Raw genomic sequence first — 27,597 nt, 5'->3', positions numbered from 1 at the left:
TTTTAGCTTAAACCACAACAGGATTATGTACTTAAAAAAGCAGGAATAGCTGGATATGAACATTCATTCCCCCTCCCCACTAAAAAAGTCAGAATAGTCTTGAGTTCGTTCCTTTTGGCTATTGATACTTGTAAGGAGTAGACTGACCTCACGCCAGCTGCATACAAGCTATGCCTGTGAAAAGCACCCAAGTAGCCGTCGCTGAGAAGTGTGCTTCAAGTTTCTGGGCTTTAGGGAAATGATAATGAGGACTTGGTGTTGCCAAGCTTAGGGCAGGGAACATACTATAAAATTGTGGTGTCTCCAATGAAAGTTCATCACAGCAGTCTTTGACACAGTAAAATTAATATGCTTAGCATGTCATATAAATAGCAATAAATAAGGGATAAGTATGTACCTGCTTAAAGCATGGTAAATATTTATTTAACATAAATAAAAAACATGGGGTTTAGCCATTTCCCTTTCCCTATTTTTAAACAGTAATTGCTAGTCAGATCTTAGTATTTCATAGTGCTGTGCTGTGACACTTTCTTACTGAGCCAAGGTGAGACTGACTATTTATTTTGGAGGGGAAAAAGTAAAATGACCATTATCTCACAGCATTTTTTTTTTCTGGTATGTTACAGATTTTAATAGAAATAGAAGTCTTTAGAGTGACCCCTCACACAGGAAATACGCCTTTACATCTACCTAGAGCACAGCAACTACTGCAGGAGCACTTCCTTGTAGTGAAATACATGAGACATTAGGTGCAACCATTCATAAAGATACTTAGTTAAATAGTTGATTTCTTAAAAAATCTTCCTTTATACGTAGCGATGCAAGAAAGGAGATAAGGATTTGGCTATGGAGTAACTGACTATACAATAACAAGTCTGCTAGTGGGGCATTGCTAGCCATGAAGTTGCACACAGCTGCTTTGCCAGTCATGTCTAGTGAAAATTGCAGGACTTAACAGCTGAGGAAAACTTGATTCTTGGGTGGTAACTTGTAATTTCTTCATGTATAACAACCAGACAAGAAATTATGTTATTTACAGTGTTTTATGGACTTTTACTGCTATTACAGGAATGTATCCTGGTGCTTTTGTTAAATACTGTTAAATACACTGGCGTTTTGAATTTTTCTGTTAAGCATTTGGAATTTTCTTCCAAAACAGAGGAGAAGATTCACAAAAAGTTAGAAGGCTCTTTGTCTCCTGAGACTGATTTATCTCCCACAGCAAAGGATCAAGTAGAAATGTATGCATTTTTTATTCTTATTGTTCTCTGAGATACTTTTTTCTCCTTTTACTCCTGTATTTTAACACAGTGATGTTAACTTAGTGGGGAATCTGGAGTTTTGTGGATAGTAAGAAATACATTTTTTTCCTTCCATCTTCCTTTGTAAATCTTACTGGTAAATACAAGCATTTGGTACTATGGGATAGCTTAATTTCTGGCTAAACATTCCTGACTCTTTGGCTATATTCAGAACTCAAACTGTACTGTATTTTAGTTTCCTTAAAACCATGTTAACAAGACAAATTAAAAGCCTTTAAACCAGCATTAATTAACATTTTTAACTCAAAGGGAGAGAATTGGTTTCCTAGGTTTAGAAGTCTTTGTCTTCTGTTGCAGAAATGTGAAACAAACTCTTTTATAACCCTTAAACTGTTTAAAACCAGAGTACTCTGTTAGTTTCCAAGTACCTGAGTCCACTGAAGTACCCAGAAGTATTGCCATTGACTTCTCTTGGAGATATGATTGCTTCTTGTAGTCAGGCCTTCACTGTTTTAAGCATCCACAGTTTCTGTCTAGTTTAGTACTCCTTAAAACTGGGATTGTTTTACTTGGCAGTGTATTTTAGACATATATTAAGCACTCCTAAGTCTTATCTTAATCTCCCCTTTGTTATCCTTCAAATAAACAGTGCAATGAGTGGCATGTACATATGTAGAACAAATTAAATCAGTAGTGTTTTGATGTGGTTTTGTAAGACTTTCTAATCTTCATGCCCGCCTGAAGTTCTTCAGTTCTGAATGTCACCTTTTTATTTCTCTTTCAGGTACTATGAAGCGTTTCCTCCTCTTTCTGAAAAGCCAGTTTGCCTGCAGGAAATTATGACTGTATGGAATAAATCCAAAGTATGCTCTTACTCTAGCTCCTCATCTTCGTCCACTGTTCCACCAACTAGCACGGATACATCTTCTCCAAAGGACTGCAATAGTGAAAGTGAAGTAACTAAAGACAGAAGTAATAAAGTATCAGCCACTGTACAGGAGAGAGCCCAGCAGAAGAAAAGTAAAAACGAGAAAGAAAACAAGTTTACTAACAACACAGTTGAAGAGAAGTCTGTTTTGTACAAGAAGCAAGTGCGACATAAGTCTGAGGGAAAGATGCGTCCGCGCTCCTGGTCATCTGAATCCAGCGAGGCTGGCTCAAGTTCTAGTGGTAATCAAGGTGAATACAAGGCATCAATGAAATGTATTAAAGTAAGACACAAAACAAGAGAGGTTCGAAGTAAAAAAGGGCGTAATGGGCAAAGCAGGCTTTCAGTGAAATCTAGTGAAAAGGCTGAAAGAAAAGTCCACAGCGGAAGCAGCAGCAGCAGTAGCAGCGGGTCCATCAAACAACTGTGCAAAAGAGGTAAAAGGCCATTAAAAGAACTAGGAAGAAAAGAAGCTGGCGGTAGCGATGGGAAAGATTTGTATTTAGACAGCAGAAACGAAAAGGAATATAAAGAAGAACCCTTGTGGTATACTGAGCCGATTACGGAGTACTTTGTTCCTCTTAGCAGAAAAAGCAAGCTGGAGACTACGTACCGCAACAGAGAAGATCTATGTGGCGTGCCATCGGAGGCTGTAGAAGAGTTGTCTGAATCAGTGCATGGTCTTTGTATTAGCAACAATAATATTCATAAAACATACCTCGCAGCAGGTACTTTCATCGATGGTCACTTTGTAGAAATGCCTGCAGTTCTAAATGAGGATATTGACCTCGCTGGGACCTCAATATGTTCTCAACCAGAGGACGATAAATATTTAGATGATGTTCATCTGTCAGAACTAACGCACTTCTATGAAGTGGATATTGATCAATCCATGTTGGATCCTGGTGCCTCAGATACGATGCAAGGGGAGAGTCGGATTTTAAATATGATTCGACAAAAGAGTAAAGAAAAAACTGATTTTGAGGCAGAATGTTGCATAGTGTTAGATGGAATGGAGTTGCAAGGGGAAAGTGCAATATGGACAGATTCGACCAGCTCTGTTGGTGCTGAAGGGTGGTTCTTGCAAGACCTTAGTAATTTAGCTCAATTTTGGGAGTGCTGTTCATCTTCTAGTTCTGGTGATGCGGATGGGGAAAGTTTTGGAGGAGATTCTCCCATCAGATTCTCCCCCATCTTAGACAGCACAATGCTTAATTCACACATGCTTGCTGGCAATCAAGAGCTCTTTTCAGATATTAATGAAGGGTCTGGTATAAACTCTTGTTTTTCAGTGTTTGAAGTGCAATGCAGTAACTCTGTTTTACCATTTTCTTTTGAAACACTCAACTTGGGAAATGAAAATGCAGATTCTAGTAGCACTGCTAATATTCTTGGGAAAACACAGTCTAGATTGCTAATATGGACCAAAAATAGTGCCTTTGATGAAAATGAACACTGTTCCAATCTTTCAACGAGAACCTGTAGTCCATGGTCACACTCGGAAGAAACACGTTCAGACAATGAGACTTTAAATATTCCATATGAAGAATCCACGCAATTTAATACAGAAGAGATGAATTATGTAGTTCCTAGAGTGTCTTCAAGTTATGTAGATGAAGAAATCCTAGATTTTTTGCCAGAAGAAACTTGCCAGCAACAAGCTAGAACTTTAGGAGAAATGCCCACTTTGATTTTCAAGAAAAAATCGAAGCTAGAATCTGTCTGTGGTATTCAGCTAGAACAAAAAGCAGAAAGTAAAGACTATGAAGCTACACAAGGGTGTAGTGAAAGCAGTCCGCATGGAGATGGCTACAGCTCAGGGGTTATTAAAGATATTTGGACAAATATGACAGACAGGAATTCGGCGGCGATGGTAGAAATAGAAGGAATAGAAGATGAATTGTTTTCAACTGATGTAAATAATTATTGCTGCTGTTTGGATACAGAAGCAAAAGTTGAAACCCTCCAGGAGCCCAGTAAGGCAGTGCAGAGATCAGAGTATCACCTTTGGGAAGGTCAAAAGGAGAATTTAGAGAAGAGAGCCTTTGTCTCAAACGATTTATCAAAAGTAGATGGTGGTGACTATACTACACCATCAAAACCTTGGGATGTTAACCAGGATAAAGAAAACTCATTTATACTTGGTGGTGTGTATGGGGAGCTCAAAACATTTAACAGTGATGGAGAATGGGCCGTGGTGCCACCTAGTCACTCAAAAGGGAGCTTGTTACAATGTGCAGCTTCTGATGTAGTGACAATAGCTGGTACAGATGTGTTTATGACCCCAGGTAATAGCTTTGCCCCTGGTCACAGGCAGTTATGGAGGCCATATGTGTCATTTGAACAGAATGAGCAATCAAAGAGTGGAGATAACGGATTAAATAAGGGGTTTTCTTTTATCTTCCATGAAGACTTACTGGGAGCTTGTGGTAACTTTCAAGTTGAAGAACCAGGGCTTGAGTACTCATTCTCTTCCTTTGACCTGAACAATCCATTTTCACAAGTTCTTCATGTAGAGTGTTCGTTTGAGCCAGAAGGAATTGCATCTTTCAGCCCTAGTTTTAAACCTAAGTCAATTCTGTGCTCTGATTCAGACAGTGAGGCTTTACACCCCAGGATATGTGGTGTTGATCGAACGCAGTACAGGGCTATAAGGATTTCTCCAAGGACTCACTTTCGCCCGATTTCTGCATCTGAACTTTCTCCAGGTGGTGGAAGTGAGTCAGAATTTGAATCAGAGAAAGATGAGGGAGGTATTGCTGTCCCTTCTCAAGTAGATGTATTTGAGGATCCACAAGCAGATCTCAAACCTCTGGAAGAAGATGCAGAAAAAGAAGGTCATTATTATGGAAAATCAGAGCTTGAATCTGGAAAATTCCTTCCCAGATTAAAAAAGTCTGGAATGGAGAAGAGTGCGCAAACATCATTGGATTCCCAAGAAGAGTCGGCTGGGATGTTGCCAGTAGGGAACCAAGATCCCTGTTTAGAATGCAGTATGAAAGAATCTCTAGATGGGAGGGTGATGGAGAGCTCTAAAGTAAACTGCAGAATAGTGGAGCCGCGTGAGGAGACTAGCAGGTTTTGCAGTTGTAAAGCAGGGTGCCACTTCCCCACGTACGAGGATAATCCTGTTTCTTCAGGAGAGCTTGAAGAGGTATGTGGATATATAACATTACGGAATTTGCAGCTGGCAGCTGATAACCAGCAATTTGCCATGTGACAGTTCAATTAGAATGTGTGTAATTGTATAGCTCTCTAGAAAATACAGTGCTGTAGAAACACTGGAGGTTCCATCGGAACATAAGGAAACACTTTTTCACTGTGAGGGTGACCGAGCGCTGGCACAGGTTGCCCAGGAAGGTTATGCAATCTCCATCCTTGGAGATATTCAAAAGACATCTGGACACGGTCCTGGGCAACCTGCTCTGGATGGCCCTGCCTGAGCAGGGGGAGTTGGACATGGTGACCTCCAGAGTTCCCTTCGAACCTCAGTCGTTCTGTGATTCTGTGAAAAATGAACCATCTTCAGGCATGACGCTGTCATCTTGCATACCTTTAGAAATATATGCATGTGTACACTCATGTGACTTTAAAATCTGTTCAACTTAGGTTTTTGTCTTATCTGATTTACATATAATATGTTAAAATGTGCATACAGTTTGATTAATGAGATATTGCTGATTTTGATTCAAACCTACTTTAAAATTTTCAAGAGCAAGATCTGAAGTCAGTCTTTTCAATGCAGTTACTTCCAAGTAGAATTTGGAGTTGAATTATCGGATGTACACTTCAGCAAAGAAAGGTTTGTAGAAAGGCTCAGCTGTCTGGAAACTAAGATGTTGTTGTGAGCATAGACACAAAAAGAAATAAAACATGGATGCACAATATCCATCGCTACCACAAGACTGCAAGGAGGCCTAACGATAACTACAGGTGAAACTCGAGAGTTTTCTTTCAGGTAATTGCAGCTATAGGTTAAGTAATGATCAAGAGCAAAACTCTTTTCCAGCCAAAAATGTCCAAGTTCTTCTTGCTGTGAGCTTCTTCTGCTCTTGGGAAGAAATACTTGAGCAGCAAACTAATTCAGTTGTGTGGACAGCCCAGAGATACTGTCTGGATAGTTATAAGTTGCATCTTAGATTTTCTTTTCAGCCTCCTCTTCCACATAGTCAGCAGTTGCAGTATCTACAGTAGGAGGGAATTACTTTCAATTTCAGCTGAAGAGTTGCACCCAGATTGCGGTGTGCTTTTGTGTACTCTTACGCTAATTCATGTATTGGAAGCTAACCTTTCTCTTGCGAAAACCAGAGCTAACCTTTTTGTTGAACAAAATCAGAGCTCCTTATTTTCTTTCTTCCTTGTTTCTTCTCTCATCCTCCTTTAAATTAATTGCTGTTCTAACTTCTTTTCCCAGTGTCAGTAGGTTGATGTCTGCTGCTTGCATGAAAGAATCAAGTCTGTGGCTTTTCCAGACCCTTTCTAGACATCTTAGTTCCTGCTGTAACCAAATTCAAGTAACAGAGCTTAAGTGGCTCCAGGAATCATTTCTGGAGTCCAGGAAGTTTCTGTGTTTGTGCCAGGCCTTGCAGAAAGTCATCAAAAAAACAAATAAACTAAGGATTCTGGAATTACCTTTTACCAGGAGTAGGTGGATTCTAACTTCATTATACAGTAGGATATAATGGATGAACAGTTACTTGTGACACCGAGGGTCTAAAGTTCCTTCCAGCCCTTTACAGATCTCCTTTCTGGATGCATAGCACTCTGTGAGGATGTTTATTCTCATCTTTGCTTCAACCACTTACGTGTTCAAGAAAGCAGTAAATGTCTGGTGTAAGATAAATTTAACAGTGGTTCCACAGTTGATGCTGGAGGCTTGGAAAAACCCTTTTTGTACTGAATAGTTCTAAGAAAGCTCTGCCATTTTATTTTCTTTAAGTTCCTTAGTGCAAGAACAAAACTAACTGCTTCCCATGCTCAGGTCGTATGATTTTGTAGGCATTTTCATGCTTCAAAATTGTGAGCCACTGAGAAGTACAAAGGGCCAGCAACCATCTCAGCAGTCTGGACTTCAGTTTGCAATTAAACTCTTCCTAGGGGACTTGATTACAACTTAAACTCAGACATTCTTACTCATTCTTTTCCTTTGACCTGAACAATCCATTTTCACAAGTTCTTCATGTAGAGTGTTCATTTGAGCCAGAAGGAATCGCATCTTTCAGCCCTAGTTTTAAACCTAAGTCAATTCTGTGCTCTGATTCAGACAGTGAGGCTTTACACCCCAGGATATGTGGTGTTGATCAAATGCAGTACAGGGCTAGCCCTCCTACATCTAGCATGCCCTCAGAGGATGGGCTTTTGTAAGAGCCATTAGTGTTCATCTGAAGATGATTGGCTTTTTGGCTTGAGAATATTCATCTAAATTTATTCTTGTAGTGAAGTCTATCTGTAAAAAAGGGAGGATTTTTTTAAGCGTTGAAACAATTTTACTATGTTGGTAATGAACCAAACTTTAATCAGTAAAGATGATGTCTGTGATGTGCAGGAGGAGGTGCAAATATCATGCAAGCATGTCTTAACATGTGCAAACTCATTTCTTTTGAAGAATGATAGTATTTATTTTCATAAGCATTAAACAAAATCAATATAAAATGCCTAGAATTGGAACGGTTTAGGAGAAACATTCTTCCTGGACTCCCCACATGTACATGCATGGGAAGGAAAGTCTGAACTTGAGCAGAGGCAGTGGAATTGCCTCATTAGTGTAGATCAAGCTTTGCAAAGGTTTGTGTTTAATTAAACTTCTGTGCTTCTTTTTGACTCATGACAGAAATTGCAGTTAGTGTTTTAACTCACTGTTACCTAACATAAAGTTTGAGTTTCTGAGGTACCGCCGATATTTTTGCAGAAATAATGGCTGTGGAAATACTCCTGTAGACCACAGTGTAACAGTAACACATTCTGGTTTGGATCACATGAAAACTTGAAGTATATATGTGCTGTGCAAACACACGTCTTTGAATATCGCCTGTTTATAAGACTGTAAAAGAATCTGGTTCAGTTTTCACCCTCTTACCTTCTATATTAGAGCACCTCTTTCAGAATTACAGCAGATTTTGCAGCAGGAATTTGCTGATAGCTCCTGCAGAAGTTCTTCAAAAGTGAATAATTATAAATGTAGTGTTAAGGTTAAAGAAAATAAAGCACAACAAAACAAACACAACAAGAAATCCAAACAAAACAAAAGCCTACCAAAACCAACACCAGAAACCAAGATGCCAAAACCCCACCACCACCACCAAAAGAAACCCTATAACCATAAAAAAAATCCTCTGACGTAAAGTAAATGCTCTTACTGTCTATCTGTGGAGTTGTGGGTAAGTACACAATCTGCTGCTGTTAATGATCTCTGAATATAATAATGCTGAATCCCTTTTCAATAAATTTTATACAGTCTCTGATCTAGTAGCTGTGCCCTAAAAATGCTTTTTCTCTTGAGTCCTTGACATAAAGGGACTGGTGGGTTTTGTTGGGATTGGTACCAAAGTTTCAAGGTCTGAATGTGCCTAGGACAGTGCATTTGTGGGTGAGGAGGTCTTACTGGCAAACCCCATGTTTATGGATCTCATGGCTGAATTGACATGCTAGATTTGGTGAGGTACTTTGCATGACTGGAGTAATGCAATCTAAGTGTATAACCCCTTTAGGAAGGGCTGTCGAGAGGAGGAGAAGGAGGGGTGTCCTACACACATTGGTTCTGAGGTCAGTAGTGTAGGAGATAACCTGCCATAAGCCTAGGTGGTGACAAGAGGGAGACAAAATTCAGAGGGGTCTGCTTTGTGCCTTAAAATCAGGAGAATCAAGTGGGAAAAAAAACATTAAAGAGCATGTACAGTATCCACATAGAAAGCAAAATACTTCATTATAAAAGAGAGTAATTTGGGGGCTGACTGAGAAAGGCTTGAACCACACAGTTCTTGATAAAATGCTGATGGTGGCAACACCTACAAAGACTCGGAGCTCTAACTTTCTCACTAGTAAGACAATTTGCTGAGATTTTGAAGAGTGAAAGTATCTTATGTGAGAGGAACCTTAAAAAGATAGAATTTGCAATGACAGGATAAAAACCTTGAGGAAAACCCCAACGTTTCAAGTAAGCCAATAAAATAAATGTAATTTGTTTATTTTTTTTCCATGACTCAGTGGGGTTCGTTGCCGCTTTGATTGCTAAATTATTCATGTGTTTCTTGTATTCTTTCTGATAGTGCGGGGATGCAGAGAAGGTTCAAAGAAATTTGTACTTACAGATCAAGATGACTTTTACTTCTTCTGTGGTTGGTTGTGAAACTGCCCGTTGTAATACTTCAGATAATACTCAGATCATAATGAGGCTTTAGTGCCTCTTCTGTTAAGATCCTGCAAAACTCTTGTCACTGCCTTGATCCTTTGAAAGAAAAATATTCAGTGCTGGTGTCTTCAAATCAGTATGTAAAATCCACAGTCTGTCCTGAAAGGGATATCAGGTTAGATTAAAAATAACAGCTACTTAGATGTGTAGTTGGAAAATTGGATAAAACTTCTCACAAAATGCTGGAAGTGCCCTTTTTCCAAGATCTGTGGGCAGATGGTCCTTAGAACTGTAGACTCCGGGTCTGAGAAGATGCTTTGCATAAATTCTGCTTGAAGAATGAAGTTCTGACCAGTGCAGTTGTTCTAGTGAGCAACCAACCTGCCCTATGCACTTGCAGTGGACTTTTGCCTGTAACTGTAGGGAGGAACTCGTGATGGAAGCAAGGAAATCAGCACAAATGATTACTGCCTCATGTAAAATGGTTAGTTAAGGAACAGCAAAAAAAAGTTGTAGTAATATTTTCTCCTATGCAGACCGCTGATAAAATAAGATTGAATATGTTAAGTACTTCCTATACCAGTTCTTAGTGGAGAAAAATGTGTTGCACGTTCATAAATGCTGTCTTAAGAAATTAATGTGAAGTTGCAAAATGAAGCTGTTACCTTTGCCAACGAGAAAGTAAATTCCCAATGAACTACTTAAGGGAGCACTCAACCTCTTAACCTGAGGAGAAATACATATATATATATGTAACAAAATAGAATAAATACTTTGCAGTTCAGGGGGTTGGGGGTGGGGGAAGGCCTGTGTTGTTTTTTGTTTTTTGGGGTTTGTGGTTTTTTTTAATTATATATTTTTAAATCTATCAATATGAGCTTCCCTTTCCCTTCATGTGTATACATCGGGAGAGGGGGGAAGGAGTCCCATCCTCCTGGCCCCTCTGAATTTCTCTTACCTTTTGTTGCTTAGCTTACCAACTAGGCACTTATCATTCAGGACAGTACCAGGCTTATAATTAAAATCATATTATAAAATTATATCATGATCCCTAGCAGCGTTGAAGACCAGGCTGGATAGAGCGTTGTGCGACACGGTCTAGTATGAGGTGTCCCTGCCCATGGCAGGGGAGTTGGAACTGGATGATCTTAAGGTCCTTTCCAACCCAAACCATTCTATGATTGGGTCTTTTTCCTTGGATTCTGATTTCATACTTCTAGACCTGGTCTTTCCCAGCTTTGGTGGTCATTGCTTCCTCGCCTGCCTAAAAGCCTCTATCAAAGATATTCCTAAAAGTTGTCTTAACATCCTGTTATACAGAAGCTGCAGTTAAACTTCAGCCCTGTCAGCAAACCAGTGGTACCACTCAAATGCCCCACTTATTTGTCTGCCTGCTGCTCACAGCTGAAAACTGTGGTGTTGGGTACATCCTGTGCTGTACTTTGCTTTGCACGGGCCAAACGGTAAAATGCTGTTCCCGGATATGTGCTGTGGTAGGGCCCAGTCTGGATGTGCTCACCAGAGCAGCTTGTCCTTTTCCACAGATCAAAACAACACGATGTCATGCTGCATTCCCACAATACAGCTCCATCAGCTAAGAAATTACATACTGCTTTCTACAGCAGGTTTGCAAAGAAAGCAGCAATACAATAGGTCTGTGAAAAACAGTGATCTGCCCTGGCTGCTTTATTTCAAATACATATGTGAGTGGAAGAGGAGAGGAAAAATCTCATTGGCTGCTGCCCCATTCATGGAGCGGGAAACATCTTTCATGTCTCTGCATGTTTTCCCTTTTATTCAGTTGTATCCTTAAAACACTGAATTGCTTTTCCATCACTATGCTGGAGATCAAATACACTGTTTAAAATGGTTGCTGTCCATTTACGCTCACCAGACTTCACCTTCTGGTTAGCTGCTTTACTCCAGCTAGATTACAGAATCATTTCACTGTAATTTGATCTTTGAAGCAGCAATAGGGTGAGGTTGTTTTAGTTGGAAAAATCCCTAATGCTTGCTTTTATTCCTTTAGAAAGTGTTTGTCCTGGTGTTTGCAGAGGATGAGTGTTGTTTTGTACACCAGGGCTTGCAAGTGAAATTTTGGATGAAAGACCTCAGTGGACAGCCCAGCTGTTTTATGAAGTTCTGAAGAAGGTTCATATCAAAAGACAGATATAAATTGATACTGGAAGGAACAAATGTGAGCTAGATGCTAATGAAAGACATATCAGTGCTATTTCACATTTTGAAACTATTTTATTCTTCCAAAATCCTATACAAACAATAGCAGACACCAGTATTGTTTACAATTATTTTTTTTCCTGCTGTTGTCTTAGCTCTCAGCATTGGAGAGGTAACAGGGAGACAGAAGCAGAATTGGAGTCCTAGTTTCTGCATGTAACTGCGCAATTATGACCCAAATCTACTGAAAATTCCTGGACAGTTGTGGTTTTAATCAGCCAGGCCTTGAGGCAGGAGAATTTTGCCCAGCTCTAACATTACAGTGGTGTTTGTGTTTGTGAGTGCTGAAGCCCTGAAGTGATTTTACATTGTCTCAACTGAAGGCTCTAAGAGCAACCTCAGTTACCATATGTCTAGCTGTAAAACAAGAAAGGGAAGCCATCAGTGTTCCATCAGACCTGTAGCAAGACTGGGAGTGAAACAGCACTGCAGTTGGGTTTGCTTTACTGTCTTTGAGCTCTACTTTCACAAATAAAGCAAAACAAATATGAATAGAGAGGAAAGACTTCCACTTAAAATTTCTAATACCAGAACCATTGAGAATAACAGCTATTTACATGGCTAGCTGGAAAATTTAGTACAACTTTTCATAAAGCACTGGAAGTGTATGTGAGTATGTGTGAGAGAGGAGGAGGAAGAAGCATGAGTTGAAAAAGCTGTTTTAAAAGGGAAGGAATGCCAACAAAGGAGGATAGAGTCATGTTACTATTCTGGAGTTGCTATTTTGTATTCACTAATTGGGAGTTTTCTTTAATTCACAGAAATTCTCAGAGTGGCAGACTCTGCAACTATAGTAAACATCTAAGCATCTGTAGGAAAGAATAGTTTCCTTCAGTGAATGTATAAATGGGCATCAGCTCGTGCCCTTCATCCCCTCCCAAACAAAACCTCCACATGGCTTCCACATGGGTAGCAGGTCTTTCTACATCCATACCTAATGCTTTGCACATCTGACCTTAATGCTGGTTCAGCTGTAAGACATGTCACGAGGGTCAGTGTGGGTGCAAGTGGGCCATATCTGGGCTCAAACTGGTCTTGCTGCTACATTCAGCTGGGAGATGTGTACTGCCCTTCTCTAGCTCTTATGGTGCTGAGGCAGTGGTGGAAGGATGGGGGAGCTGAGGCAGCCAGCACCAGCTCAATCACCAGCCATCCTGCAGCAGATACATAGGCTCTGATGGCAACTTAGCAGCCTGTAGCTTGTGCTACCCTGCCAGGCTCAAGCTGGCTTTGCTTGTAACCTGCTGTGGTTCATCCAGCTTATCACCTGTGCAGATGTGACACCAGCCAGGCGAGAAGCTTTGAAGTTAATAAAGCATTGGGCCTGTGGAGTTTACATGCCTTTATCTGTAGTAAGCAGCAGAGTAAGGCTTCCATGATTGAATTTATTTGTAAATGCATATATTTCTTACTAAGACCTGCTTCAAATGCCCTTGAGCTTTTCCTCTCCTCCCCTTCCCCTTCTTTTCCATGGTTTAACTTTCTAAGAACTCCCTTCCCTGGAGCCTGAGGTTTGAGCTTTTGGAGGGTGGTTCCAAAAGGGACTGTTCTTTGGTGTTATGGCTATGTTCATTATAGCACAATTACCTGAGAAAAGAACAGTTGACTCTGGCACATGCTTCTGAATGCAGCACTCTTGAGTTGCTCATTTGGTTTGAGAGGAGTTTCTCTTTAAGTGGTGGTTGTAAGTTCAGGTTCCATAGATGTGTAGTTCTACAGTAGCTTAAGGAGGAGCAAAAGGGGGTTCATTAATTTTCCATGCTTCAGTGTTACTAGGTTTACAGAGGAGGAAGCTGGATAGAAACTCAGTGTTGAACCTCATTTATTAGTGGTTTTAGTAGCTTGTTGCACTGTAATTTGTGAATCATTCTGTCTAAAATCTATAGGGGTTGTTAGAAGCTGGCACCATCTTTTGGACGTTAATGGGGTTACTGCAGATGCAGTAACATTAGGGACGTGGCTGTTGTGACAAGCCTTTGGTATTTTAGCCATGTCCATTAATTCCGTAAGGAAAGGGCTCTGGTAAAATTAAATTAGCATTAAAATACAGGGCAAGGTGTTCAGGCATTTTGAATGAGTAGAACGAGATTATTTTTAGCTTATTCATTCTCATAACCAGGTTTTCCTCATGTTGGCACATTAATTCTTTAGTTTCATTTTCTGTCATCCCATTGATGCTAATAGTACTGCTAACTCACCCTTCCAGGCTTTAAACATGACATTTCGCTGCTATTTGTTACTTTTCTGTTTTGTTTTACATGAACTATTTGTCAAGTTGACTGATGTTGTTTCACTGTATTCTCATTTCTTGGGTAGCTACCTGTTCTCTCTTGGTTTGTACTTAGTATAGGGCTGGCATTCATCTTTTTCTTCTGTATAACTCTATATGGGCAGAATGTGAGCCCCATGTGGGATTCATACTGGCTAGAAGAGTTCAGATAATGGATGTCTTATTGCAGTTTGACAGCTTTTTCCTATTAGTATTAGGAATCAAACAGTGTGACCTATCAGACCTAGCAAATTGGTTGTAATACCAGAGTATTACTTACATGTAAGTATATTATTTATGACATAATGAAGTGTGATTATTGTCTAAACACTTTCCTGTATTGAATACTAATCTGCAGAGAATGAGTGGCAGCCAGGAAAAGCAATGCTGGTGGGAAAAGGCGCTCTATTCTCCCCTTTTTCCTGCATCGCAGTGTGAAGGTAAGCACCTGTGCCTCTTTGAACTGACATTGCACTTGTGTTAGAATGAAATGCTCTTTGTTATGGGTTGGGATTGCTGCAGGCGAATGGGAACTACTACTGGTATTTAAAAAAACCCAAACACTTCACAGTAAATTCTCTTACCTGGGAGAGAACTGGGATGCTTCAGCTACATTTGTAACAGATAGCTAGGGTGCTTCTGAATAGTTTTTAAATGAAAGTGCTTTTAAAATAGTCTTAACATTTATGAAAATGTATTTCATTCCAGAGCCTGGAATTAAGTAAATAGAATATCAATCTCTGACTCTGAAAATACTTTATTACATTTCTGAATAGGTTTCAGCCCAAATAATACTTATTAGGTAGCTAAGGTTGTAGGAATGTTTAAACACCTTTTATGGGTTTGCATAAATAACATGCCAGTTATTCAGGGAACGTATGGAATTCCTCCTGAGCTCTGAAGGAAAGGGATTTGCCCCTTGGCCACTCCTGTCCCAGTGACAGTCTGGGCATTCTTCTGTCCCACACATTGAGCAAGCCCAGCCTGGGTAGGCAGTTGCGAGCGAGTGGAAGCAGGGGTGCTTCCAGCACTCCCTGTGGCCTCCCAACAAACAATTCCTGGCATCTGACAGCTGCCCTGGGCCCAGGTTTGCAGGGGACAGGCAGAATCCAGGCAGCCCTTATTTTTTGCCTGCATACCAATTTACCTTTTGTGGGGAGAAGGCAAGAAGCTAAACAAGAACAGTTACACAGTTGGTGTTCAGGCTGTCTGATGCTTTCTCTTGTGGTGGCTCACTGCAAGAAACTTTTGATCAGAGACCTGGTTCCTTAATAATCTGGAAGTAGATTAGCCAGTAGTTATTACTGAACTATTTTTGGAGTGTACCTTGAAGTGCTACCAACTAAACTATGTTCTCAGTGCCTGAATGCCCTTACATTGGTGTTTAGGACAGTCTGGGTTACTTTCAAAAACATCTTACCTGACTTCATTCCCAACTACAGAAACGTGCTTGCACAGTGAAAGAGCAGAGGTTGCTGCCGACAGGACTTTGACTGGTTACAGAACCTCCTGTATTAGAAAAAGCTCAGTCTTTACAAAGTGAAGATATTTAGTGTCCTTTTGTCAAGTGTTTTGTTTTTTTTTTCACGGTGACAATTGCAGAGACATTATTGGTCTAATAGTTAAGTGCAGTGACTCGCACTCTTGAGTACGTATTTCACAGTCAGTTATCCTGTGAGTGAATTGTGGCATCTTTTTGCTGACATCTACTGGTGAACCAGCGTACCCTGCCAGTGCTCCATCACCTCACCTCCTCAGAGGAACACAGAATAGGCAGTACAAAATACTGTCAAGTCCAGAACCTGCCTCATACGGTGGCAGGATTTCTGTGAAGGATTTCCTCTTTTAGACTTAAGTTTAGCAAAACCAGAGCTTTAGTCTTAGAACTGATGTTATTCTTTCACAGATCTTTAGCTGTATCCAGTTTTCTGTATGGGTATTTTTAATATATGGATATTGATGCATGCGATCCATATACATCTATATAATACATGTTGATATTATATATGGAATTTTACTCTGGTAGAAACCACAGCTGTTCACATCGACTTTTTTTTGAGCTTCAGTCAGGATCAGGCTGCTGTTGCAGTATATTTGGGATGGGAATAGAAACAGGCATGGTCTGGGATGCTGTGCAGTGTAAAAATGTACTGAAGTATTTGTAATAAAAAAAGTAATTCTTGCTCTTTGTACTTTACTATTTTAGATCTCATTAACTAAATAGGATTTTAGTTATTTGGTTCACCAGGTAAGATTTGATGCAGCTTCCCTGAGGTATTATGCTTATCTCTTTGAGGATATCAGAGTATAAAATCCTCCCCCAAGCAGAGGTTACGTGATCTGTAGTGTGAATGACAAAAATACTTCTCAAGATGCTTTCATTTTGGCTAACTGTAAATAACAGTGTTCCTCAATTCTGTTTTTTCTCCCTTTTTTCCTCTGAAACACCCCCACAAACACAATGTAAGCGTGTTACACAAATGCCAAGGGAGAGAATGGTGTAGGAGAATTTGCAGATGTAAAGGAAACATCCAATGATGATGAACATCTTTTAGATTTTAATATGGTAAGTTTGGCATTGGTTTGGGGGAGGAGGTTTTTTGCTTATTTCATAAGGGTGTGCTACTACATCTTTCCTTCCATCACACTTTTCAGTCTGGCCTCAAATGAAGTTCCTAAAAAACCTTCCAAAGCTTTTCTTTCTTTACTTTGCTTTTTTAATCTCTGCATCTTGAGCATCCTTCTGAAAATCCTGTGAAGTGGTGTGCTTTGGGGAGTACAGCCCTTTGTACACACAGTTGTACTTCTAGTAGTTAAGCAGACTCGGTTTCCTTTGGGAACACTTGGCTTTTGCTTGTGTGTGTTAAGCACAAGTCTTCTTTTCCTCAGCTTCTAATTTCAGTAAGCTGGAGCGGGTTGATGGGGCCCGTAACTAAAGGCATAACTAATGCATGCTGAACTCTGTCCTGCTCATGAGCAGAACACCCCTGGGTTTTCTGTAGGGAAAACATTTCATATGCACTTACTGATACACTTTTAAACTTCATAGTGATGCTAGTGCTTAAATTTACACCAGGACATGCTTGCTATCGCTTTACTCATGCAGCTGAAAATACATCGGGTTTGCTTGCAGTTCAGTGAGATCTGCACTGGGTTTTCTTGGTACTTAATACTTACTACCAAATGTTCTAGATGAGTTTTACAGTGACTTTCTAACATGACTTGTGCTAATGATGCATTCCGAGTTCACGTTTGATTCTCTTGCTGTTATATGCAGATCCTGAAATTAAGGAATAGGAAAAAAATGCCCTCTTTTTCCTCCGGCTGTTCTGCAGTCCTTTCAATGTAGCAGACTAAGTCAGGAAAGAGAAGGACTTGCCCTGTAGCTGTGACATCTCTCTTGAACAGCTGCAGAACTGTATCACCTCCCAGCCCAGAAAGAAGCAAGTGTGTTCTGTATTGTTCCCCATCAACACTGTCAGTTTAAATCCTTAGGTGTCTTCTGTTTATGAAGCAAGATGTGCCGATGATATAAATGCTGAGGCAAAACCAAATGGCTTCAGGAAGAAGATCTACTCCAGTGATAGCTCCAGCTCTGCAGACACAGCTTCAGAAGGTGGAAGTGAATGGGCTGATCCGTGTGAGGAGGAGCTTTTTTCCCGAACTCAACTATAAAAACTGCAGAGTAGAACAGATGGTTTAAAAGTAACGCGAGATGGAAAATTATTCTTCTTGAGGGTCTGTAGCTCTAAAACAACTTGAGTTTCCTCTTCAGTTAATGGATTCAGATGTGTATTTATCTTTCTCTTCTTGCTTATTTTATAGATGAGGACACAGCTGTCCTCTTGAAGATTTTATTTCTTCCCCCCCCCCCCCGAGTCCCCCTGTTAAATTCTTGGCTATTTGAACTAGATTAGATTGTGCTGTCAAATCAAGAATGGATGTGCATGTGCTTGTCTTAGTAGTACCACTGCTTTTTTGCATCTTAATTGCAGTTATTTTCATTTGTAACTGTAGCCCTACACTATCTTCCTAGCATCGCAGTGTCTACAGCTACTTCTGCTGTTCAGAGACTTCCGCTTTCTGCACATTAGGCTTTGTTCTTTAAGAACCGGGAGATAAATACTTAACACTGTAATCTATCAGTGCCTTTCTGAATGCAGGAGAAAAGCATGAATGACTTGTCCAGTCTTCATTCAGTAAATCTCATAACTTTGAAGTAGGAACAACAGGGTTGTGCTTTAGAGACTTACAGAAACTGTGTTTTCTATCCTCTGATCCCCCCCTCCCACAAACCAACACTGAGGACACCATGGTTTGTGTTTTTGCTAACTGGAGAAGCCAAGGATTTTTTTGTAGGTATGGAGGCAATGTGGGGCTTTTTATCTTCCCTCCCCCCCCCTTTTTTTTTTTTTTTTTTTTGTCCTTTTTAGCAACTTTCCAACGTAGGGCAGAAGTTGAACAAGTAACACCAAAAAAATCATAAACCACTGGAGTAATGTGTGGATTGTTGTGGGTCTTGTAACGAGTACTGAGAATGTTGTCTTGTTGCAGATGATGGCACTCATGTAACCTGCAAAAGCATCCTGCTCTGCACTCAAGCCCAAATGGCTGAAATGATCTAAAATGCTCAGAGCGTTCAATGTTTTAAGTAACACGGAGGGTCGGTGCTTCACTTGAAAGAAATCCTGTGGCTGCTGCAGTTAGCTGCTGTCGTGGCTGTGATTTAGTAGATCTTGTAGTTCATTTTGTGTTTCTGAGAGGATGTGTGGGGCAAGTTGTGTGTGTGGTGGGGGGGGGCAGGGGCCGCGGTGACTTGCGCATACGTGTGTGACTGCAGTAGTGATTGTTGCTTTATGTGACTTGCTTTTCAATTTTCTTTTGTTAAATTAGAAAGTCGATACGTTGTTGAGTTGCATCTGTACAAGACTTATTGACTCCTTGTGCTTTTAACACATTATGCAAAATGGTTAAGCCAGGAGGAGCAATATTTGCAAAACTAAACATTCTAAGTTTTTACCAACTCATAGTTAAAAACCCAACACCAACTAACTTGTCTACACAACAGCAGCATGTCTGTACCATCAGGAAGAGCTGACTTGACCATTAATTCTGCCAGGCAATAAACCTCATGAGAACTACAGCTGTTTGAAATGTGAGCTGAACTGCCTTTGAAATATGTTCCGTGCTGGAAAGGTTTTCTCAGTAACTGGGTTTTGTTGCCTTTATTCAGTTGATAATGTAAGAATTCAAAGACGTGGTTGGAAATCCTTGGTGCTCTCTGCACAGTGCTGCTGGTGAGATCCTTACTTAAAATTGGCTTGGTTTATCCTTACCCCGGGGACTTTCGGTCCTCCTCTTAGAAGATGTTTTAGGGTTTGCATTCATACGAATCTTTTGACACTTTACAGTTTCTTTTCTTAATTTATTTGCAGACTTGGGATAGATTTTTACATATTTTGCTTTCTTCTGGAGCTTCCTTGAGAGGTTGTTTAGCACCTGCACTGAGAGCTAGTTAACTGTAACTTGGAAGTAAAAGAGAACTTTACACATACATTCTTCACATCACTACAGTGAAGAATGGAATAGAACTTAATACGAGAACAAGGTATGACCAAATGGACATATTTCAAACACAAACTTCAGCTCAGTTAATTTTGGCTAGAGCTGCTTCTTTGGTAAGAAAGGGCTCAAAGCAACAAAGGTGCTGCTTATTGTTGTTACACAGTGGCGTGGAACAACACCAGCACCTTTGGGGAGAAGAAAATCATGTGCTGAGCTTGGGCAATAACAAATTGTCTTTACTTGTTTTCATAGTTTAATGGCTGAAGCTCTAAAGCTTTCGGTAAGAGTTGAAGTGTGGTTTTTAGTTTTTCTGTATGGATAGAAACAAACACAACAACAACAACAACAGCAGCATTAAAGGTTGGCATACGCTGAACCGCACTGTGGTATGAAGCGCATTGCATATCCATAGCACTGAAGTATCAGTTTTCCATTCCTGGGCTGAAATTTGTTTCTACTTTTTGCTTCAAGTGGTTGTATTGTTCTGATTTCACGTACACCAGAGTAACTGATTTTGTTTTCTTGTGGAGTTACTTAACACCAAATAAAAATATAAAAGGACAATGGGATGGTGTGTGCGCATTCATTTTCTTTGGCTGACATAGATAGATAACTTAAATACAACATGGAATCGCAGAATGCCAGGTTGGAAGGGGCTTCAAGGATTACCTGGTCCAACCTTTCTTGGCAAAACATGACCTAGATTAGATGTCCCAGCACACTGTCCAGCTGAATCTTGAAAGGTCCAGCACTGGGGAATCCACCACTTTCCTGAGGAGGTTATTCCAATAGATTTCCACTTGTGCCAACCAGAATCTCCCCAGGACTAACTTGAGCTGATCACCCTCATCTTTTGCATGTAACTCCTTGCAAAAAGCAAGCCTCCATCATCTCTGCAGCTCCCATGGCAGTTAAGCATTCAACACTCTGGAGAGGTGGCAGGAGGCAGCTAATTTGGGAATCCTTCTCTTTGCATCATTTTTTTTATTCTTCTTTGCTCGTATTTTTTCAGTACAAGGCAGGAAAATTAAATACATTGCCTATGTTCTTAACAAAAAGACAAGCACACAAATAAGCTTAGTTCGCACTTCATAATCTCATTCCAAAAATTCACTTGTAACGACAGCTTCATGTTTAGAGAAAACGAGACCTCTTTCAAAATAAGAAAGAAAATTAAATGCAAACCTGAGCAAACCCAGCCCCTGTCATACATACCAGTTAAAGAACTTTTATGCAGTAAGGGATCTAAAGTAGCAGACTTCTGTTTCTGCTTTCAGCTTGTGTTCCACCTTCAAATGGGCAGTATCTTACTTCTATTTTTTGACAAACTGCATCTGTGACAATGCATAATCCTAACGCCATGGCCAGGTCTCTCTTTATAGAAAGGCAAAAAAGAGCCAGTTTTAAAGTAGCTCACATCCAGCGTGGTGGAGATGCATGCAATGTGTTGCTGTAAGTTTACAGCCATAGCCAGATGGGGTTCCCTGCGGAATGATTCCAACACTCCTGACTTAGAAGTGTGATGAAAACAACACATGAATACACACTTGGGAAATAATGGAAAATAGCTCTCTGTAAGGCCCTTGGGTGAATACTTTTGTTTGTCAGTGCCTAGAATCACAGAATGGTTTGGCTTGGGAGGGATCTTAACACTCACCTGGTTCTAACCCCCTTGCCCTTCACAGGGACACCTTCCACTAGACCAGGTTGCTCCAAGCCCCATCTAACCTGGCCTTGGACACTGCCAGGGATGGGGCAGCCACAGCTTCTCTGGGCAACTTGTGTCAGTGTCTTGCCACCCTCACAGGGAAGAGTTTATTCTCCCCTTTTTCAGTTTAAAGCCATTCCCCCTTGTCCTGTCCCTACATGCCCTTGTAAAAAGTCCCTCTCCAGATTTCCTGTAGGACCCCTTTAGGCACAGGAAGCTGCTCTAAGGTCTCCCCAGAACCTTCATTCTCCAGCCTGAACAAGCCCAGCTCTCAGCTTGTCCTCATAGGAGAGGTGTTGCAGCCCTTGCAGCATCTTTGTGGCCTCCTCTGGATTTGCTCTAACAGGTCCGCATCCTTCTAGCATGTTTTAAACCTGGTAGTCCAAACTTTCAAGGCATAAATTATTTTTAATTATTTCTTAAATATGACAGAAGTATATTTTCATTGTATTTATACAAGATGTTTGATAAAGGAATTACATTTAATCAGTCAGGCCTTTCAATTTCTTGTTCCTAATACCCTTCCAGTAGGATTTTTTCCTTTTTTCTCTTACAACTTCTCACTTTTGTATGGATGCTTGGTTTTTGTCTTCACTTTGCAGTGGGGTTCTACCCCATAATTTTGACTCTGGAACCCTTATCTACTTGACAGTAATTCCTCAAGAAGTCTCAACTATCATTTGTGCTTTTTAAATGCTTTTTCTCCATTTTCCTACAATTTTATTCAATACACTGCAGATCCATAGAGACATAATAACTGGATCTGTTATCTGCCCAAACTGAATGTTAACTTGGATTTCATTCATCATTACTGGCTCTAGACCACAACTAATTTTTAGATCAGTACTTTGTTCTCCTGGAACTTGCCAGGGAACATTACCACACATTGGGTCCGATGTCTTTTGTGCTACAAAATTAATCTATTTGCTTTTGGAAATGTAACTTAAATTGTGCTAGTTTAAGAGACTAACTCTGTTATAGCATCTCAACTTTGCATTATGCAGCACCGCGTAACAAAAACCTCATTTCCTTATCTGGTGTGATTTTACTGTAAGTAAATATCCACAACATGAGTTCCATGGAGGATTGTTGGCAGTTACTTATGGGCACTTCAGCTTCTGCAATTCTGAGATACTAATGCAAGCAGCGATATTTTTAGTTTGTATAGTCCTACTCCTTCACACCTTATTAGTCATTTTGTCTGTCTTAAACAGCTTGCAGACAGCGATAGGAAGAGTCCAGCCACATGCATCATGCTGCAGTAATACCAATTCCATCATGCTGGGAAGTCTCACACTGCCTTCCCCTACCTTTCCTGCTCTTCATTTTCTTGCTGTCTCTTGGAGGGGACTTTTAAACCATGTAAGTCTATTAGGACCCAGCGGTAACAGAAGGGTTAACAGTAATGGTAGGTAGAGATCTGCCTTCATGTTCCTCATCCTTTATCAAGTTTAAGTTCCCGCAGGAGGAGGCAGCCTTTGGGGTAATCGCACATTCTCCAGCTGTCCCTGATTCATCCAACGCCTCTTAAAATGGTTTGGATGTTCCACTGCTAGTAGGAGTGCCTGTGCAGATGGTGGCTGCCCTGGAGATGGGCTGCTGTCAAACACAGACATGCAAAAGACAAATCCTTGTTTAGTGTGGACAAAATTAATGTGAAGACTTTGAAGAGTATAGTATTCTCCATTTGTTAAAATCACCATTTGCTTCTCAGATACTGATATTTTTGATCAAATCATCATCCTTCTCATTACTACAAGTCAGTAGGAACCTGAATTTATTTATTGTTCCCTTTTTCTGTGCTATAAAGCATGCATTACTTACTTTACTATACAAGTAATTCTGTAAAGCAAGGAGGGAAAAGGTCAATGTCTCATTTCTGTTCTAGCACTTACCTTCAAGAGAGAACTCTTCTGTCTCTTAGTCTGACAGATGGGAACAGAGGTTATCCATCACTTGCTATACTTGCTCTCTTGCTTGTGTGAACTAAAACTGCAGTAAACAACAGTGATGCGAAATGGAGGCAGGAGCTGTTGATCAGCTAGTATTCAATAATGTGCAACTGCTCAACCTTCACAATATGCAAATCTTTGGTTAACTAGAGAAAAAAAAATTATACTCAAATGTCTTCTAGTTTATGACAGGGAATTCCTGACCTCAGGATGGGCAGGGAGCTGCACAGCCAATTCAAGTGAAGCTCAGTCTGGCTGTCTCTGAAAGCTGCTTGCATCATACTTGGCTCCCGATGAACGAAAATTCAATCTACACGTTCCCATGTAGTTCTTAAAAAAAAAATATGTAAGTTGTATCCACTGCAAAATTGCTGCAGCTTCAAAACAGAACTGAAAGCCTAAAAGATGATTTCCCACATCTACAGGCCTGAGAAGCAAGAGGGAAGCTTGTGTTTCTCTTCTGTGACTCCACAGGAATGAAGGAAGGACTATTAACTCTGCATGTTTTCACATGGAGTATATCTCTGAAAAATCAGACAAACAGAGCAGAAACTCTTCATGCTTTCTTGCAGAGTAACCATAGCACTGGCATGAACATGAGTTTGTGTGACAGAGGTTTTGAATTGAACGTTTTCACAAAACTAAATGCGCTAGCACTGATCTATTATTAGACCACACTGATGTCTTTTGCCCACTAGGTGAACATCAGTTGCCAGTCAAAGGCTGCTTATATAGTGCTTCATTTCTACACAACAGCCATAGGCAAGACACTCTGAACAGAACATCAGGATTTTATTCCAAGAATTTTTACAACATTAGTATTTTACAGGTTTATCCAACTGAACCAATGGCAGAGAACTGATAATAACCATGCTCAGTAAGAACCACAACTGACTTCTTAGAATCCTAGAATCAACCTGGTTGGAAAAGACCTTTAAGATCATCAAGTCCAACCATTACCCCAGGACTACCAAGACCACCACTAAAACATGTCTCTAAGGGTCTCATCTACACGGTTTTTGAACACGTACAGTGATAGTGATTCCACCACTTCCTTGGGAAGCCTGTTTTTACCATGCTTTTCAGGATTTACTTACATCCCATCTGATAAAACAGTAAGACTTGATTTCTAAGTGTGCTCTTACGGATGAACTTGAAATTCTGCACAGTTGAAAACCAAAGGCACTAAAGATCCCCTCTGCACCTAAGTTATTCATTTATACTTCCTGTAAGTAGTAGTTCCTGTTCAGCTTCCTTTTAATAATTAGGCCATGCAACACTTCCATGAGCTGATGGTGCAACGCTATTTAGTCACATAATGTCAGCCTTCAGCTTCTACCATTACAAAGAAATAGTAATACACAACACTTGCAGACAGAAACCAAGTTGTCTCATATGGAGATGGCTTTAATAGAACTGATGCTAACTACTAATGCAACAAGTCAGCTTTTGCTAATAGCTCAGAACAACCAGAAATGCTATTTACCCCTTTTTTCCGTGAGTTATATAGTCATTCACATGCAATAAAAAGTATTTTTTTTATACTTACTAGGCTGTTATTTTCTGTAAGCATTCTGAGGCTGACCTTGGTATTTTTATGCTGCCTAGCACATTGGTACCCTGGTGCTTTCATGTTTCCATAGTGGAAAGAATAGTAACAATTCTGTTACAAGTACCAAAAATCCTACCAGCTTAATAGGAAGAGACATCTGTGGGTTGGAAATGGAAAATATCCACTAAAATAGATCACTTAGAATCTCAAAGGTATTATGATTGCTAGGCAAAGTTGTATCCTTAAGTAAGTGCTGGCGCAAGTGTTGAAGTGCCTAACTCCCTGCGTGAAACTTTTCAGCTGTACCCTGTGCTCTGTGGAGGATTTCCTCCAGCAGACTTCTCTAATAGTTTCTTCAGCCTAAACAGCATTATGAAAGTGGGAGTATCATCATTTCCTATGGAGACACTCTGCAAACTTACAGAATTCATTACTATTTCCATTCTGTTATTTACCCCTAATAACTTTGACAACACCATGATAATGCACTCTTCTGGTTGCTCCAGCAGAAGAATTGATGACTGCTCTCAGAACTAGAAGGAAAACGTTAATACAGAAAATGGAATTAGTAAGAGCAGACACTCCAAAATAGTATGTTGCCTGCATATGAACAAGTTAATAGTGCTTCAAAGCTCGTTTGCTTTTATTTACCTTTTAATAATAATATGTGAGCTGTCTTGCAGAGATAGCAGTGATTTTCAAGGAAAGATACAGAGAAATTAGCCTATCTTAACTGTTTATATTGATACCCATCTCAGAAATCCAGCAGAGTAAGCTCTGATATTTATCAGTCTCTGACCCAATCACATATATTATCTGCAGATGTAAAACTGTTAGTTGATAGTAGGTTCTCAGCACATACTTATCTTAATAACAGAATTCTCATCTTGATAGCATGGAACTGCTGTCAATGAAGTCACAGTGGCAAGTATTTCGATGCAAATTTACCTCAGCCTCTAGCAGTTTATTCAGGTGCAACTTGCCCATATCAAAGCTTGAATAATCGTGGCTTTGCTCTTCTTGATACTGAAGTAACTACACTAACACAAGTTTAGATATTCCTGCGTTTACTGCATTCACACATCCAGCTTCAGGGTAGACATAAAAGGCACGAAGTGATGGTATTTACAACCTCAGTTAAGATGGGGAACAACTTTACCTTATTCTAGAGACATGATCGCTTAGTCTAGGTGCAAGAAAAAAGCAATAACGAGTTTCAAAGATGGTAAGGGAACAGGAAAGCTCTGCCTCTGTAAGGCCCTGACTCCTGGCAATTCCTTTTGATTCCAGTGTGGGGATAGACAGGGTGTGCACGGCAAGTTCACTACGCAAACACCAAAAGGGAACAGGTTAAAATGGAAGGTAAAGGTAAGAGAAAGGGAAGACAAACATACTGGAAGAGCAATTACGAGCAGAGTCTCCACTTTAGGCATTACAGTTCACTTCCGCAGAGCTAAGGATACACCTTCACTTGATTCGCCACACCTTCCACAGCCCAAACTTGCACAGCACACCGAATTTTGCTTTCCTCTTAAACGCAGTCAAGAGCAGAAGTGCAGCCCCTCCACAGACGTGCTCCCTTTGCCTGGCCCCCCAGCGCTGCCACCGGCAGTAGCACAGGACGGGCTGCAGTCACCTGGAAGGAGCAGAGCCGCTCCCCTCCAGCACGAAACTCTTCTAAACGAGCGCCACCGGTTAAAGCTCACCGTTCTCCGACCCGCTCCCGGGGCCACCCCACTGACCTCTGCCATAACGGAGACAGGCGCGATCACCTCACACCACCTACTACTAGCAACCCGTTCACTCTGAGGTGATTCAAAATGGCGGCCGCCACCCCGCGTGCTCCCACCCCCCGCCGCGCAGGCGTTCCCCGCCCCGGCGGGCGGTGCTTCCCTTGGCCGCGCTGAGGAGGGGGAGCGGCAGCGGGGCGGTGCGAGGCCGAGCTGCGGGGATCGGAGTGTTCCGGGAGGAGCCCGGCACCTGTCCCGTCGGTGGAGTCTGTTGCTGTGCTCGCCGCCAGGTGTGCGCTGAACCGCACATCGCCGTGCCCTGCCTGCTGCCGGGGTGGGCGCCATGGGAGGCCCCGCGCCGTGCGGGGAGGGTGCTCGGCGGGTGGTGGCAGCCCCATTTCACCTCCGTTGAACCCGCCGCTCCTCCGCTGGGACCGGAGAGCGACATGGACTGCCCGCCGCAGCTGCCAGCCGTCTCCTAGTCCCGCAGCGGCAGCTGTGGGGCGGGTTGGGCATGGCCCAGCATGAAGAGAGCGACGGAGGGCAGCACTACCCCGGTGAGGTGTCAGAGCTTCTGCGTGGCTCTTCCTGCTCGGGTGGTGGCCGGCCCGGCCGTGCTGCCGGGGCTCGGACTGCGCTTGCGGCCGGGGGGTGTTGTGTGGTACCTGTTGAGGTGAGGGACAGAGCACGGCGCGGGTGGGCTGTGGGGAGCGGCTCCCGGGTCTGGGCTGCATCTGAGGGTCGGTGGCTGCCTGGAGAAGTTGGAGCAGTGGCTCGGGGCCGCCGGAGTCTGGGTTGAGGAGCGGGGAGGAGGTGAGCGGTGCTTCCCGAGGCGCTGGGGGACGGCTCTGGTTGTGGGTTTTCGTTTCGTTCCGTTTTTAACGAAGGCCACCGGGTCGGAAGCCTTCTCAGTGTCGGCTCAGCCTCAAAGCCCGTGTAGAGGAAACAACTTTCATCTCTGGCTGCCTCTCCTTCTAGTTGAAGTCTTCTAGGCAATCCCCAAAGACCAGACAAAACTGCAGCTAACGTGAAGTTCTCATGGCGC

The 27,597-nt window shown here is 41.4% G+C and overlaps 2 protein-coding genes across 12 annotated transcripts in view; both read left to right on the top strand.

The window, feature by feature from the left end:
- KIAA0232 (KIAA0232 ortholog) overlaps positions 1 to 20,174 on the top strand; it is a 68,579-nt gene extending 48,405 nt beyond the window's left edge. For 6 of the 9 annotated variants that reach the window (XM_057426752.1, XM_057426755.1, XM_057426756.1 and 3 more), the window contains 4 exons: positions 1,160 to 1,241; positions 2,047 to 5,344; positions 14,404 to 14,485; positions 16,514 to 17,683. In XM_057426752.1, coding sequence (XP_057282735.1) covers positions 1,160 to 1,241; positions 2,047 to 5,344; positions 14,404 to 14,485; positions 16,514 to 16,803 — 3,752 coding nt within the window. In that variant the 3' untranslated portion in view covers positions 16,804 to 17,683. Of the gene's footprint in view, positions 1 to 1,159; positions 1,242 to 2,046; positions 5,345 to 14,403; positions 14,486 to 16,513 lie in introns of all 9 variants that reach the window. The other 3 variants (XM_057426760.1, XM_057426761.1, XM_057426754.1) reach the window with 2 other exon arrangements.
- Positions 20,175 to 26,855: 6,681 nt separating this feature from the next.
- Positions 26,856 to 27,597, top strand: part of TBC1D14 (TBC1 domain family member 14) — a 71,583-nt gene continuing 70,841 nt past the window's right edge. For 2 of the 3 annotated variants that reach the window (XM_057426847.1, XM_057426848.1), the window contains exon 1: positions 26,856 to 27,109. In XM_057426847.1, coding sequence (XP_057282830.1) covers positions 27,067 to 27,109 — 43 coding nt within the window. In that variant the 5' untranslated portion in view covers positions 26,856 to 27,066. Of the gene's footprint in view, positions 27,110 to 27,253; positions 27,366 to 27,597 lie in introns of those variants that run through there. The other variant, XM_057426849.1, reaches the window with a different exon arrangement.

Source organism: Pezoporus wallicus, unplaced genomic scaffold (genome assembly GCF_028554395.1).
Source record: "Pezoporus wallicus isolate ANWC-B61680 ecotype Strahan unplaced genomic scaffold, APGP_CSIRO_Pwel_v1 scaffold_13239, whole genome shotgun sequence".
NCBI lineage: Eukaryota > Metazoa > Chordata > Aves > Psittaciformes > Psittacidae > Pezoporus > Pezoporus wallicus.
The sequence above is the reverse complement of the archived record's forward strand: the minus strand, read 5'-3'. Positions and strand labels throughout refer to the sequence as shown.